The sequence below is a fragment of the Schistocerca piceifrons genome, chromosome 2 (genome assembly GCF_021461385.2).
Source record: "Schistocerca piceifrons isolate TAMUIC-IGC-003096 chromosome 2, iqSchPice1.1, whole genome shotgun sequence".
NCBI classification, from domain to species: Eukaryota; Metazoa; Arthropoda; class Insecta; order Orthoptera; family Acrididae; genus Schistocerca; species Schistocerca piceifrons.
The window spans coordinates 1,711,166-1,727,689 of NC_060139.1; the positions used below are offsets into that span (position 1 = coordinate 1,711,166).

General features: G+C 43.2%; 1 protein-coding gene across 1 annotated transcript in view; it reads right to left on the reverse strand.

Annotated features, from left to right (window-relative positions):
• Positions 1-139: 139 nt before the first annotated feature.
• LOC124777935 (cytochrome P450 9e2-like) overlaps positions 140-16,524 on the reverse strand; it is a 64,226-nt gene continuing 47,841 nt past the window's right edge. Inside the window, exons 6-8 of the mRNA XM_047253488.1 lie at positions 7,573-7,829; positions 3,106-3,369; positions 140-1,041 (exon numbers count right to left, since the gene is read on the reverse strand). Of these exons, the coding sequence (XP_047109444.1) occupies positions 875-1,041; positions 3,106-3,369; positions 7,573-7,829 (688 nt within the window). The 3' untranslated portion in view covers positions 140-874. The remainder of the gene's footprint in view (positions 1,042-3,105; positions 3,370-7,572; positions 7,830-16,524) is intronic.

Sequence of the window (16,524 nt, forward strand, 5' to 3'; positions counted from 1 at the left end):
ATGTGGTAACTGCAGAGGCGACAGGATGTTTAAATGCAAAGTATATTTTATTGATATAATAAAACATCACAAATACTGTATATATGATCACAAAAATCGTTAATATACACATGGAAATGTTTGATCCATAGCAAAATAAATTATAAAAATACTGTAAATTATAAATATCATATACATAATATATATCTGCTTGATAAATAAAAACCCTTAAGTCTTCATAGATATAAAAAATACAGCAATGGATATTTCTTTTTGATATTTGTCATGCAGTGAAAGCACATCAAAATAGAGTTTATGAATAATACAATTACATTCTTATCTGGTATCATATTTAGTATTCAGTCTAATTAACGTAGTGCATAGGCCAGAATTTCGAAACTCTCTTTGGTCAGATGCTACACTGCTGCGAAAATAATCGAACAGTCAAAAGCTAAGATTAATCCATTAAATCCCCGTTACGTCATTACAATGGTAGATAACACTAATGGCACAGTATTCTCATCGTAATTAATTTTTACTCCATATTCAAAACAATTTTAGCGGTTCTTGAGAAGAAGTGATTACAGGGAGCGACTTTCAGTGTCGTATTTGGCGGTTGCCCTTGCGTGATCGACACGTTCCGAGTATCTGTCATGGTTCAGTTTGAATACATTGTACTGCATTCAGTGAAAATTTTCGGGAGTCATCATAAAGTCTTGTGAAGAGACTTTTACAGGTGGAGACTGGATTATTTTGATATTTTCATCCTCTTAACTTCTCCTTTGTCATATAACATATTCTGAGCTTAAGTGTAGTAACTACAAATTATTTCTTGACGCAGTTCGTCGTAGTACGGCAATACTTGAGTTCGCTCTGTCGCACGTGAGACAAGTGTTCACGACCTACGCCGAATGCCGACCCAGGCGCCGCCCTTGATCCCGAGCGACAGGTTGTTCGGCTGGATCACGAGCGGCACGGGCGTCTTCTCCACCACGCAGAAGCTGAACCGCGACAGCAGGTGCGCCATCACAACCTTGGTTTCCATCAGTGCGAACCTCTGGGCTGAAACACGACAGTTGTGCTAAGAAGCAGACTGTATAGTATTGGAAGTAGTTTGCAAACGTGGCCATCGGCTTTGTAATCAACACCACGACACATTTCCCGCCGTTAGTAAACACGATATCCCAGGAGGAATGGCCGATGTTCAGCGATGTGACAGGAACGTTCATTCGAAGCAAAGAAGACTTGTAAACAAGGGTTCTAAAATGCATACCTTAACAGCTATGAGTGCTTATTCATATTTGCTGCTGTGAAACACGTCTACTGAACAACTGTTCATACCTCTTAAGATACACACATTAGACCCATGCCTACTGTTTTTTTTTTTTTTTTTTTTTTTTTTTTTTTTTTTTTTTTTTTTTTTTTTGCTGTCCATATTATCACCTCTCAAAACATAAAAAGTAAAAAGCTTCCTGTAGAAGTAATTCGTTTCACAATATCAGGTGTTCAGATTTGCAGTTAAAGTCAATGTTTACTAGACTTTTTAACTTCGAATGATCGTTCCTGTCGTTTCACAGAATACTCACCATTCCACCCTGAATATTACAGAGAATTATAGCAAACGAAAATGTAAATGGCTATACTAAACATTGATACAATTCTGGAGGAAACAATATTGGTCAGAGACGCATATCATTCTGACAGTATTGGTCACGAACATTAAATACTGGAAGCAATTGCAATTTCAGAAATTATAAAACCACTGTATCATGACAATTAAACATGCAAAACTTCACGTAGCACTACTACTGCCCCCAAAATCTTTGCTCTTGTAATTTGTTGAAATCCTGAAGGCAATAGCAAAAGCTTAAAAGCGTTTGGTGACACCTGGGGAGTGAGTGTGGTGATCGGCTGAAGGACACAGCTGCAAATTTACTCGTCCTCGATACTGATCGTGAAAGACGCTCATTGAAGAGGATTGTGACGAAATATAAGAGTATATGTGGTGTCTATTCTTTCAGACATGACCAAAAGAACAGACACCATTTTGATCTTGCAGCTACAATAAATCAAGACTCAAAGGAATGAAAGACATCAGCTGCCAGTAGGCACTGATTTATATCAGTACGGCAAGTTGAAAATTTGTGTCATACCAGGATTCAAACTGGAGTCTCCTGCTTACGAGGCAGATGCACAGACCTCTACGCCATCTGGACACGGTGGTCAACGCAGCTGTATGGATCATTGGCCGTCATCGCCTTAGTTATGTGGTGTGTATTCTTTCGGGCATGTCAGAGACCATTTTGGTGCTACAGCCACATCAAAGGAACACCTCTGGCTTGCACTACACATCCCACACGCTGCAAGTTAAACGATTAAGGTGGCCATCGGTGCTCTGGGACGCCTTAGATCATCACTTGAAAAGCAACATCGCGCGTCCAGCCTGCTACTGCCAAGTTTCTGTGTTTTTTGGACTATTGTAGCTTTGTGTACCACTGCGAACTAGGGCTGTCTGCGAGATATCCTGCTCCATATGTCCACGGCATGCAATTCCCATCATAACATTTGCTCAGAAACTGGTTTTGATGGTTGTGCATTCGCTGACAGCAGAAATTGTTGTCGGGTTCGAAACCTACTGACTCACAAGACGTGATCCACTCGGCTAGGATATTACTATGACCGTTGTTGTTACATCATTTTAAATGCCTTGTTGGCAAGCTCAAGAGTGTGCCCTGATGCGCGAACAAATTTGGCAGTTTCATTCACGAAGTGTTCATAGACACATCTACACACGTGATCCTTAATGCCACGCTGTCATGACTACATGTGTGCTGAAGCTATACAAGCGACTGGGATGTCCACGGCTATGTTCGCTTTGGAGCGTACCCGAGCATCTGGTACCAGTTTCTGCAGCATCTGCAGTGTTCCGAAGAGAGCAGTATGGGGCTATATTTTGTTCAATTAGATTACAATAACATAGATCTCTATATTTTGTTCAGTGAGGTTACTATAAGATAGTTAAACCAAGAAAATTAAACTGTTAACTATAAACAGAGTCACATGATTCGTTTTTAACTTGTAAAAGCTCAAGAGAGACAGTAAAAGCGAGACACAACAAAGACTTACCGATGCAGACGCGAGGTCCGGACCCGAATGGATAGTACGTGAACGGTTTGATGAGGTGCTTGTTCCCTGGGCTGAAGCGCTCGGGGTCGAAACGTTCGGGGTCCTCGTAGTTCCTGGGGTCGTGGTGAATGCCGTGGACCGGCACCCAGATGCCTTCTCCAGGCTGGATCTCCAGGCCGGGGCAGCTCTCTGTGGCCGGCAGCTTGTAGGGGCGCACGCATTTGCGGTCCAGCACAGCGCCGGGCGTGTACATGCGGAGTGTCTCTGTGTCCAGCAAGAGAACAACTCTCAGCTAAGCCAGTGAAAATACTGCTGGGGTCCACCACCGGTGGAAGTCAGCATGCGTCTTATTGTTATAACTTTTTTCCGTCCTCAAAAATTTTAAAAAATTTCTTAAAAGTACTTAGTTTTACAAGCACAGACAAGGTTGAAAAATTACCGCTGACAGAGCACGTTGAGTCTGCTTTGGGAATTGGAAAAAGCGTTGGCAAAAGGGAAAATCTTTCCAAAACTCCGAAATTCCTATAATATTTGAACACACTCCGTATCTTAAGTGCTACATGTAAAGACATAATTTGTCTACTGTTTTGGGAATTCGATAAAGCGTTGGCAAAAGGGAAAATCTTTCCAAAACTCTGGAATTTGGCCAAAAACTCACTAACAAACAACGAAGTGAGTGCAGAGGCTTTATTTTTCTTCAAAAGCTATGATTTTTTCTTGTCACAAATCTGGGCGTTTATTTTTATTTTTATTTTTTATTTTTTTCTGAGGCACATGGCTGTGACCACGCTGTTGGCTTGTCTGTGGGTAGAGTTCAGTTTTCCTTCGCACTGGAAAAACGAACGTTTAAATCTTTGCGTGTGAGCTCTGATTCCTCTTCGCATTCGGAGGAGATAACTTGTGACAGAAATTTCATCAGAAAATGCTGCCGTAACAAAAATGCCATAGTTTTAATGGTTGCCACTGCAATTCGCGTATCATGCGCGTGTCACTCTCTCCGCTGTTTCGTGATAATACAGAACAAGCTGCCCCTCTACGAACCTTTCCTATGTCCTCCGTCAGTTCTGCCTGATGAGGATCCCACACCGCGCAGCAATACTCCAAGAAAGATAAGTGTTCTGCCAGTAAGTCGCAGTCTTTGGTTCCCTTTCCCCACAACATTATCGATATGGTTGTTCCAGCTTAGGTTATTCGCAACTGCAATCCCTAAGTATTTAGATGAACTGGAAGTCTTGTGATTTGTGTGATTTATTCTGTAACCGAAATTTAGCGAATTGCTTTTAGTATTCATGTGGATGAATTCAAACCTTTTATTGCTTAAAGTCAATTGCCACTTTTCGCAGCATACAGCTACCTTGTCTATATCATTTTTGTGGTGCTTTTGATCATCCGATGACTTTAAAAGACAGCAAATGATAGAATTAGCTGCGAACAATCTGAGAAGGCTGCTCAGATTGTCCCCTAAATCGTTTATATAGATCAGGAACAGCAGTGGTCCTACACCACTTCCTTGGGAAATGTCAGATATTACTTCGGTTTTCCTCAACGATTTAATTTCAGTTGCTACGAACTCTGACCTTTTTCACAGGAAAACACGAATCCAGTCGCACAACTGTCCAATCCCACAACTGAGACTATATTCCGTAGTCACACCATTCGTTCAGAAGTTGCTTGGAAGGAACAGTTTCCGAAGCCTTCCGACAATCTAAAAGTATGGAATCAATCCGAGATCCTCTGTCGATAGTACTAGTTACTGCGTGTGGATAAAGAGCTAGTGATTTTCCACATTAACGATTTTTCTGAACACGTTTGACTATTTGTCATTAAATCGTTTCTTTGGAGGTAGGCTAATTTAAAATGCTCGAACACAATATATATCCCAAAATCCTACTGCGAATCGACGTTAGTGATAGGAGTCTCTTAGTCCTATTTCTTTTCGTAAGTTCTGATTTTTCTTATTGGCCGTTCGACCTAGTGGCAAGAATTCACGGTTAAGTATGTCATTAAACTCAAGGAACGTAATTAGCTTATCCTTCACAAAAAATGGTTCAAATGGTTCTGAGCACTATGAGACTTAACATCTGTGGTCATCAGCCCCCTAGAACATCTGTGGTCATCAGTCCCCTAGAACTACTTAAACCTAACTAACCTAAGGACATCACACACACCCATGCCCGAGGCAGGACTCGAACCAGCAGTCGCGCGGTTCCGGACTGCGCGCCTAGAACCGCTAGACCACCGCGGCCGGCTATCCTTCACATTTGATGGCACCTATCATGCTATTTTACGTCTTGGCGATACAGAATGTTTTCACTGGGGCTGTCACACATTTGAATGATTCCACATCCTTGTGAGCAACATTTAACAGCCGGCCGAAGTGGCCGAGCGGTTCTAGACGCTGCAGTCTGGAACCGCGAGACCGCTACGGTCGCAGGTTCGAATCCTGCCTCGGGCATGGATGTGTGTGATGTCCTTAGGTTAGTTAGGTTTAACTAGTTCTAAGTTCTAGGGGACTAAAAACCTCAGAAGTTGAGTCCCATAGTGCTCAGAGCCAGCCAACGTTCAACATTTCTGAACCTTCGCTGCACTCTCTTCCGTTCCTTTAGCAAAATTCAAACCAACTTCGCTGTTCCATTTTTATACAACATAAACAACCGCCAATACTTCAGTTGTAGAATTCTGGAACACGTTTTATGCTCACGTATTGTGACTTTTCCGGAGGCCGAAAATCTCCTCTGCAGCACCCCACAAGGGTTCAGAAAACAACCATCGCCTGAAACCCAGCTCGCTCAGTTCGTGCAGGAGACTCGGGCGCGCAGGTAGATGACGCGTTCCTTGACTTTCGGAAGTCGCTCTACACAGTTCCGCAAAACCGCCTGCTGAACAAAATACGAACGTACGGAATATCAGACCAACTGTCTGCTTGGACGAAAGAGTTCCTAGCAAACAGAACACAGCATGTCATTTTCAAGAGAGAGAAGTCGTCAGACGTAAAAGTAACTTCGAGTGCGCTCCAGGGAAACGTTAAAGGGCCATTTCCGTTCACAATTTATGCCCTAGAAGATAACGTTGAATGTTCCATGAGGCTTTTCGCGGGTGATGCTGTTATATACAGAGAGGTCGCGAAGCTAGGAAAGTGTAGCGAAATGCAGAAAGACATGCAGGGGACAGACGCTTGGTTTAGGAAGTCGAAATTGACCCTCATTATACATAAATTAAATGTAATAGCAATATATAGAGAGAAAGACTCTTTATTGCATGATTACACGATTGCAGAAAAGTCACTCGAAGCAATTAATCCCACAAAATATCTAGAAGTATACATACGGAACGAATTAAAATTAATCGCGAGTAAGAGCAGATGCCAGATAGACTCACTGAAAGAGGACTCAGGAAATGTAGTTGATCAACAAAGGAAGCAGCTTACAGACCACTCGTTTGACCAATACTTGAAAAGTGCTCGACAGCATGGGAGCCACGACAGGTAGGACTGACAGGAGGAAAGGAGATCCAAAGAAGAAAACTGGAAATATGTGGTAAGTTCCTAAGAGACCAAAATGCTGGGGCCATCGGTCCCTAGGCTTACATACTACTTAATCTAATTTAAACTAACTTACGCTAAGGACAACATACACACAGCCACGCCCGAGGAAGGGCTCTAACCTCCGACGGGGGACAGTGGCAAGGCGACACAGACCGAGCGGCTACCCTGCGTGGCTCCAAATAAGAGCAGCGCGTTTCGTTACAGGTTCATTTACTAACCGCGAACCGCGAATACGTCACAGATATAATCACCGAATTTCAGTGGCAGGTGCTACAAGAGAGGCGTTCTGCATCGCGGTGTGGTTTATAGCTAGAGTTCCGGGAGCGTAGGTCCCCAGAGGAGTCAACCGATATGTTGCTTCCTCCGATTTATGTCTCCTGAAAAGACCGACGAGCCCACAGGGAGCCTTACCGGCAATCGTTCTTCCCGCGAATTATTCGCGACTAGAACAGAAAGGGAGAGAAGTTACAGTGGTACACAAAGTACCCTCCACCATTCACCGCCCCGTCCGCAGCTCGTGGTCGAGCGGTAGCGTTCTCGCTTCCCGCGCCCGGGTTCCCGGGTTCGATTCCCGGGGGGTCAGGGATTTTCTCTGCCTCGTGATGACTGGATGTTGTGTGATGTCCTTAGGTTAGTTAGATTTAAGTAGTTCTAAGTTCTAGGGGACTGATGACCATAGATGTTAAGTCCCATAGTGCTCAGAGCCATTTGAACCATTTTTGAACCATTCACCGCAAGGTCGCTTGCCGGGTAACGCTGTGCAGGTACTTTTCAGACATGCTCTTCAACATAACAACGAAAAACTAGCTCGTATCGGACTAACATAACACGTGAAGTTTTAAAATTCCTGCCAAGTTCTGAACACAGTGAAGTGTTACGTTAGTAATTTGTTGTGAAAGACTACGATCACACGTGGTTCTCACCCGAGATCACCATGTCGAGGTACTGGCAGCCGACCACCTGCTCGTAGCCGGGCTGGCCCCCGCTCTTCTGCATGAGGGCGTCGATGTCCTCCTGCAGCCGCCGCTGCACCTCCTGGTGGGTGGCCAGCAGGTAGCTGAGAAACATCAGCAGCGTGGCCACCGTGTCGAAGCCGCCGAAGAAGAACAGCATCGCCTGCGCCGCGATGTCGTCCTCACTCAGTTCTGTCACCACAGCAACAGTCGAAACAGTATTGTTAGTAAATAAACATTAACGACAGAAGAAGTTTGTAAGAGGTCCATGATTAAGGAATTTGTTGTTAGCGCACTCGAGCAGATGTAATTTAGATGGACTGCTCACTCGCTGCCTGCGATATGTAAGCTATAAGAGAATCTCAGACCAGAGAGCAGTGTTGTATGCAGTAAGAGCAGAGTCAGTAGGAGTAAGTAGTTGCTAGCGAGCAGTCTGGTGTATCGTGTTGGCTGGGCCGGTCGTGGTGGAGCGATGGCGGAGCCTGAGCGTTGTAGTATAAGGTAAAAGCAGCATCGCGCATATGTACTGTTGTTATATCAAGTCCCATGTAAATGTTTTAAAAAGAAATCTCTTAATAATAATCTTTCTTATAAAAATTAACTTTTGACAATCATTCAACTCAATTGAAAGATTTTACTAATTTCTCCAATCCATGGTCATCCTGATTATTGTAAAGAAAAATCAGTTGCTTCCTTTTATACATGAAAACTCTATCGGCCAGCGTTGCACTGGGCTGTGCCAGAAAAATTTCTTATGGGAGCAGATATATACGGGTTATCCGGCGACCTTATTGAGGTAAGAATTTTCCATTTATTCAGAATTATCTTTCAGGGCCATGACGCAGCACTGCCGACGTCCAAAATTTACCAGTTTAAATCCACAGTCAATTATTGAAAGGTTATAAGTGAGCCACAATTTTATTGAGAGGATAGTCACGTTATTTATTGGTAGGTTACGGAATAATAAACTGTTGCTAGGTTACACTAAATGTGAATATTATTCATATTATACTTTTTGTGGGGAGGATACAAGTTGTACGCCAGTGTTTGGAGTTACCGAGGCGTTTAGTCTCTTAATTCAGAAGAATATCTACCCTGCGAAAAGTGTCTCTTTTACTTTATGCGATGTGTGAATTTTGTGCCAAAGCGTATTCGTTTGTCGTTCTGCGTCTACACTCCGCAAGCGAACAGCGCGGCAGAGGGACTGAAATGGCATACAGAGGCTGTAATGGCGTACTCGTGTTACTAGCGAGAAAAGGGAGGTGGGTGAAACCCCACGCCGACACGTAACCTTGTTGCGTGGAACAATGCCGAGGAGGCCTGCCAGATTTACCAGTAGGCTAGATTCCTGTCGACACTACCACATTCCGTCACACCGTGGCTGCAGGTTTCGGGTTTGCAACAGGACACTGCCGCGTCGCCTGATCAAGAGTTGTACGCCACGCGTCTTCCCATTGTCAGCCACATCTAGCTGATTGTGGTGTGCGTGCTGTAAGACCTTCGGTACACACACCATCAGATTATTGGACTTGTCGCTCTAACGTAGTAGGCGAGTGTCAGCAATATGTCTCGTGGTCTTATCGTGGCGTGTTTATCTTCTGCCACATGCACGCTTAGAGTAGCAGATTGACGGTCGCCAACTTTAAACAGAACTTGATTATGTGAATGTATGCTTTCCCGGCGTATACAGCTGGCGAAGACGGGGTGCCTCTACGGCCGATTCTGGACACTATCAATTCGCACAGTTATGGACTGGCCAAATACCTGGCGACACTATTGAAACCACTGGTGGGACACTGCAGTCATCACGTGAAAAACTCCGCAGATTTCGTTAGAATACTGAAGGACATCCGAATACAGAGTGATGACCTACTCGTGAGCTTCGACGTCACCTCCTTGTTCACGAAAGTACCGCTACAAGACGCCTTGGCGCTCCTTAATCAGCACTTCGAGCCTGAAACAGTGAAGCTCTTTGAATATGCACTTACGACCACCTACTTCAAGTGCAATGGAGAGCATTATGAACAAGTGGATGGAGTGGCCATGGGATCTCCCCTTGCTCCAGGGATCGCGAATCTTTATATGGAACACTTTGAGGAGGTGGCCCTACAAACTGCTCACCGTAAACCCAGGCACTTCTTCCGCTATGTGGACGACACTTTCGTGATATGGCAGCATGGCAGGCAGGCACTGGAGGAGTTTATGGACCACCTAAACGGCATACATGAAAATATCACCTTCACGATGGAAGTAGAAGAGAATGGCTGTATTCCATTCCTGGACATACTGATCAGGAAGGAAGCGGATGGCACGCTGGGCCATTCAGTATATAGAAAAAAGACTCACACAGACCTGTACCTCCATGCAACCAGCTGCCACCATCCGGCGCAACGCCAGTCAGTACTGACCACCTTGGTACATAGGGCGCACGTCATTTGTGACAAAGAAAGCCTCTCAGACGAATTACACCGCCTAAGAGAGGTATTTCGGAAAAACGGGTACAGTGAAACACAGATTGGCAGGGCCTTCAAGAGGAGACAGGCTGACAAATTTGAGGAAGAGGAAGTTAACAAGAGACTCGCCTTTCTTCCATGTTTGGGGCCCACATCAGCCAAAATCGGAAGGCTATTAAGAAAATCAAACATAAATACCGTCTTCCGACCACCGCCGAAGGCGAAAGAGCTGCTGGGCTCAGCTAAAGACCCACTCAGACTAAACACACCTGGTATATACAACATTGCCTGCGAATGTGGTGTGCAGTACGTCGGTCAAACGCAGCGTGGCATCTCTAAAAGGTGCAAGGAACACATCAGGCATGTTCGACTTGGACAGATACAGATATCTGCTATAGCTGAACATAGCATCAAAGAAAACCACACCTTTGATTTCGAAAACACCAGAGTGCTGTGCCGAGCCGGGAGCTATTGGGATAGCGTCATTAAAGAATCAATAGAAATACGGGTCCACGAGAATCTTGTGAACAGGGACGAAGGCTATCAACTGAGCGCGGCCTGGAATCTAGCATTAGCCGCAATACGCCAGGAACGCAACAAGAACCGTCCAGCTAACGAGACGCGATCAGAATGCTCTGACGGAGACACGAACGGCGCACCCGCTTCCCCCTCCGCCCCGCCCGCCGGCTCCACTGGACCCAGCCTCCCGCGGCCAGGTGGTGGGGGGCACACCGCAGGTATAAAGGGACCGGCATCCGCAAAGTCTCGGCACTTCGCCAGAAGATGATGAGTATGTCACTCGTCGAAACGTCGCAGTTTGAAGACACCGCCACCCGGCTGGAAGCCCGAGAACTCTTCGCCAGAACTTGATTAATTTTCACACACATTTATTAAAATAAAAAAAAACATAGATATTACGTAACTTGATTCTGGATGCTGTTTACAATTGACAATCTGAAGTTCCTTTGGTCTTGGTACGTTAATCTTATTCTCACATATCTCTGATACTTGACAAAGTGTCTGTACATTTCTCTTCATGGCCATCTACAGGAATATGGTAATCTTATTAGGCTCATGGAGGTGAGTAAGGGGCCCTACCTGCCTGCCGCCAGCTGTCACACGGGTCTGAGGCGGTAAGACCTCCACTGGGACTAATACTTCTCTTTTGTGTTATGTTCGGCAGTTACTGGGAATACCGTTCTTCGATCCGAAGACTGTGGGATTCTTCAGGACCATGGTGTCGGACACCATAGAGACGAGGGAGAAGCAAGGCATCGTCCGCCATGACATGATTCACCTGCTGATGCAGTCTCGGCGGGGGGAACTCTCTTCCCCCGATGGAGGGAAGAACGGGGTCAGTGAGACCAAGGGCAGAGGTAAGTACACACTGTATCACTGCCAGTAAAAGAGTTCTGTCTGTAGAGTAGAAAACTTCACCGCTGGTTTGTTATATCTCTGTGAAAAGCTTAAGCAAAAGTTGCTTGAACATGAAAATAGACCAGGTTACCTTTTATTCGGAAAGTGTCTGCACTCATCGACTGCTATGTGGCTTATAAATTGTAGAGTGCAGCAATCAGTCGTCCTTGTTTAGATTTTATTACGCAAATCCAGATTTCGGCTAGTGGCCAGCCATTATCAGTGGTAAAACACAACAAGTAGATAGTCAGGTGATATAATAAAAAGTTACAAGTAATGCCATAACTTATATCGATTGTATATTACATACCACTATTTTCTGTTCACGATGCATATAAGTCCCTGTTGTTCGGGCGTCAGTCATATTTCTTTTAATACTACTGTATGAAGAAGGTAGGCTGTGTGGAGAACACATCGGCTGGTTGTATGTATGTGAACTATGTATGTAATATTTAAGAGGAGTAAAAAAAAAACTTCAAATTTGCATGGGAATTACAAAAAATGAGACATAAGTAAAATTCTTTAAATTCCTGCTGTCTGCCTTTTTTTTTTTTTTTTTTTTTCAATTCCCCCCAAAGGGGGCGAGCTGGCAGCAGCTTACTACGCTGCTCTACAGCCTACAGACTTTTTTTAAAAAAAAAAGGAAGAAGAAAGAAACAAGAAAAAACAGGCGATAAAATGGTGATTTAAAGTGGAAAATGGCGTAAAAATGCGGAAAGTTAAAACAGAAAGCAAAAGGGGATGGCAATGTTGATAAAATACACAGGAAACAGACAAGTAACATAGTAGACACACAATTAAAAAACATGGCGACAGTCTGGCTTCTGTTCGCAAGTGATAAAAAGCACACCCAGCGACAGTATGATGGCTGTTCGCTACACTTCCCAAAAGACACAACACGGAGCACGCACTGGAAAAACACACTGTAAAACACTGCACAAAAAAGGCGGCACAAAGATGGCACTCCCGATCCAAGGCAAATGGGGGGGGGGGGACCTAATGTAGGGGGAAAAACAAGGAGGGAGGAGAGGAAAAAACGAAAAGGGGGGGGGAACCAAGGAGGGAGAGGACTAATAAAGGGGGAGAAGGGCAGATGCGAGACGGAATGAGAGGAGGCAGAGGAGGGAAATGTGAAAGGACTCGGGGGAGAGAAGGGGGCAAAGAGAGGGGAGGTGTGGAAGAAAGAGGATGGAAGGGGGGGAGAGGGAGCCCGGGAAAAGGACAGAGGAAAGGAGGGCGAGTGAGGATCAGAGTTGATATGAGGGATAAATGGAGGGAGAGAGGGCGTCATCCGGGAGGGGGAGTTGATGGAAGCCACCTTGGGAAAGGAGATGTAGGGTGTGGAGATGGAGGGTAGGGGGGACACAACGGTGAAGACGTGGCAGGGGGTGGGGATCGGAGAGGAGTGGAGCAACCAGGGGGTGAGGGGGTTCAAGACGGCGGAGGTGTAGAGGATGCGGATATGTTCGATCTGACTTATTTCATATTTGCCAGTAAATATAGAAATATACCGGTACATAAGAAATTTCCAGGTTCATTCTTTGTGAGTAAGTTGTTTTATTGTTTAAACAACTAAACAGCTTCAGATACGTAAAACCTTTTTAAAAAAAATTATTTATAACACACAAGAAAGCTATATGCAACTATTGGAGTTGATCTGATTTAAATGTTTTCATCTTTTTATTTTCTCTCTTTATTTAAACATCATGACAGGTATGTTGTTGCTCTTATTTACTAAATAGTTCATAGATGGCGCCAAATGTCAGCCAGGTTGATGGTTGATGTAACTTAGCATTCCGTTATAGATGTAGAGGGTACTAGTCTCTTTAAACAGATTGTACTTATAAATACAATAAAACCAATACACTGAACTGCTGTTACTAACAATGTACACGCATCTGAGCTAACGTACCATGGAGAAAGTTCTGTGGGTTCAATATTATAACGATCATACTCGTACAGTATTATGCTAATGGCTGGTACATATTGACAGGACAGCATGAGCTACTTTGCTTCCCTTCCGTCAAACATTACACTGAAACTTCCTGGCAGATTAAAACTGTGTGCCCGACCGAGACTCGAACTCGGGACCTTTGCCTTTCGCGGGCAAGTGCTCTACCAACTGAGCTACCGAAGCACGACTCACGTCCGGTACTCACAGCTTTACTTCTGCCAGTACCTCGTCTCCTACCTTCCAAACTCTACAGAAGCTCTCCTGCACACTCCGCTGCAGAGTGAAAATCTCATTCTGGAAACATCCCCCAGGCTGTGGCTAAGCCATGTCTCCGCAATATCCTTTCTTTCAGGAGTGCAAGGTTCGCAGGAGAGCTTCTGTAAAGTTTGGAAGGTAGGAGACGAGGTACTGGCAGAAGTAAAGCTGTGAGTACCGGGCGTGAGTCGTGCTTCGGTAGCACATTTGGTGTAGCACTTGCCCGCGAAAGGCAAAGGTCCCGAGTTCGAGTCTCGCTCGGGCACACAGTTTTAATCTGCCAGGAAGTTTCATATCAACGCGCACTCCGCTGCAGAGTGAAAATCTCAGTCTGGAAACATTACACTGTTTCCTAGCAAAAAGTTTTCAAACAATTCCCAGAACACAATATTTTATATGAAAATTTATATGAAATAGGTCTCATTTCGAGTTACTTTTTGCTACTTTTGTGAGCAGATGATGAAACTAATGGGTCGATAAATGTTGCATAAATTTGTTTACATTCCTAAAAAATATTGTAAGTTAATAATGTTTTTATTTGGGGAAATGAGACGAGTGTATTTTTCCTATAACTACGTTCCCCACCGAAAGAATGCTTATGTGAGAAACTTCATCGCATACGTCTACAACTACGTATGTATTCGGCAAGCCGCTGAATAATGCTTGCCTGGACAGTGCATCTCTACACGGTGCTTCTCTGTATTCCGTGCAGCCGTAACTGTAAATTACTCAGTAATGTATTTCAAATTTCAGCAGGTAACAATTCTTCCAGAATAGTTCAGTTACCTAAAAGATCGTTAACATTATTCGTCTTCTTCATCACAAATCTTTCAATTGGTCGGCACCTCTTCTCCTAGACCTATTAGTATTTTCTTCATTTCTGCATTATTAGGGACTACTGCTTATTTTAAAACTTGTCTGTCGCAGTTTCCACGGGATATCTCTCCTTGTAATGTTCCTTGTAGGACATTAACAAGTAACTGGTTGTGTCGTATTAATTGCGAATGCACTGGTCTTCTTCCTGGTATTGTCTCCTGTATATCCTCTCTTTGTCAGTTAATTGCAAGATTTCTTTTTGGTGTTTTTTTTGTGTCCAGTTTATCTTTAACTTGAGTCTGCACTCTAGCGGTATACCTCAAACACTTCAAGAGATCTCATTTCGGTTTTGCTTATTGTCAGCGTTTCTCAGCCATAAAATGCTACACTCAAAATTCAGGGCTTAGCCACCTTTTCGTCACATCTATACTCACATTGTTTGAATAAGGAATTTTTATGTTATAAATTATCTATGTTATCTTATATGCTTTATTTTATTTCTTCTAATTGTAATGTTTATTACTAATAGTGGCAATAGTAAGATGCTATGTTGCTTGATGCAGACTGTAAACTAGACGTAGGACGTAACGTTATTCATAGTAAACTGTAAAGTATCAGTAACAACATTCAACAGCAGTATTAAAGAGTAACATTGAAACCAGAAGAGAACTGGTTTGTAACGCAGAGTAAACTTTATTTTTCCTTAATTTTTTTTCCAAAGGAACTTTTAACGATGGCTTGAAAACCATTATTTTTGCAGGATTCTTTTTTTTGTTAAACGATTTTGAGAGACCGATTGTTATATAATTGCAGGTAATTTATTTGAAGCCGTTAAGCATTTGGGCAGTACCGTATTTAATGTGCCAAATGTCTTAGTCAAAATTTGAAAATGGAAAACCTACACAGAACACCGGAAAGATAAAATTTTTATACAGTGTATAGCTTCTTAAACTTTTTATTGCGTCTGTTACCAAGTTTGTGTAGATGAGAAATGTTGTTAGCAGCATATTCATAATAGTAGGTTCGAACACTGAATATAATACCACTGTTTTTATATAATCGAGTTTTAACTGGTTACTAGGCATCACAAGATTTGCTTATATTTAATGAGATGACAGCTAATCATATCTTGGTGTTTGATGCTCTAAAATAGACGTGGTTGCAGAAAAAAGTAGGACGGAATGTTTGCTTTTACGTTACACAAAATCGTTTTAATTTATCTGCCCAATCTTGTTTTGCCTCCGCTGTGCTATCATCAGTTCTTCCTTTTACTATAAATATGGAACAATTATAACTCGTAATAAGGTCAATGACGTCTGGAAAAATAGGGATAACACATTTGTCATTACTATTATAATTTTTTGCTCGGCGCATCAGATAGTTCTGGCCAGTCAGTGTGTGTGTCATTTGCGACAACATGATGTTGGAGTACGAGTGTCGGGGTTGAGCGAAATCCCTTTCAGTATGGTTATTTTGCCGAGTATAACACCTTCAGTATCTACGAAAATATTCAAACAACAGCTACATTGAAGGAAATTTGACTTTTTGTAACCGCCCTCTTAAAACAGTATATCTTTTCAGTTGACTCGCCCTCTACGAAAACTGATGAATGTCTTCTGAACGAAGCAATCTTGCAGTTAACGCAAAAAATTGCAATAAGAGCAGTAAAATGTTTAGACCTAATTTTCCATTTACCACTCATATTGTTTGCGTATTCAACAATTTCAAGTATGCAGCCTACTGAAGGTGCCACAGAGGCGCTGAAACAGTCCTGGAAAAAGTAATTAAGAAGAATGAGTGTTTTTCACAAACAGACAGAACCAGTCCGCTAATGGGATAACAACATGGGCTGGTCTAGGGAGATCGTATTTTCAATCTTATTGTTTCAAATATGTGGCGACAATCAAATGTAAGAAGGAAGTAATCTGGTAAAATGTAAAGAAGGAAGAAAAGTTCTGTTTTGTAATAAACTGTACAGGGATGAAATGCGAGAAAGTCTGGAGGAGAAAATACAGCCAGTAAAGAGTC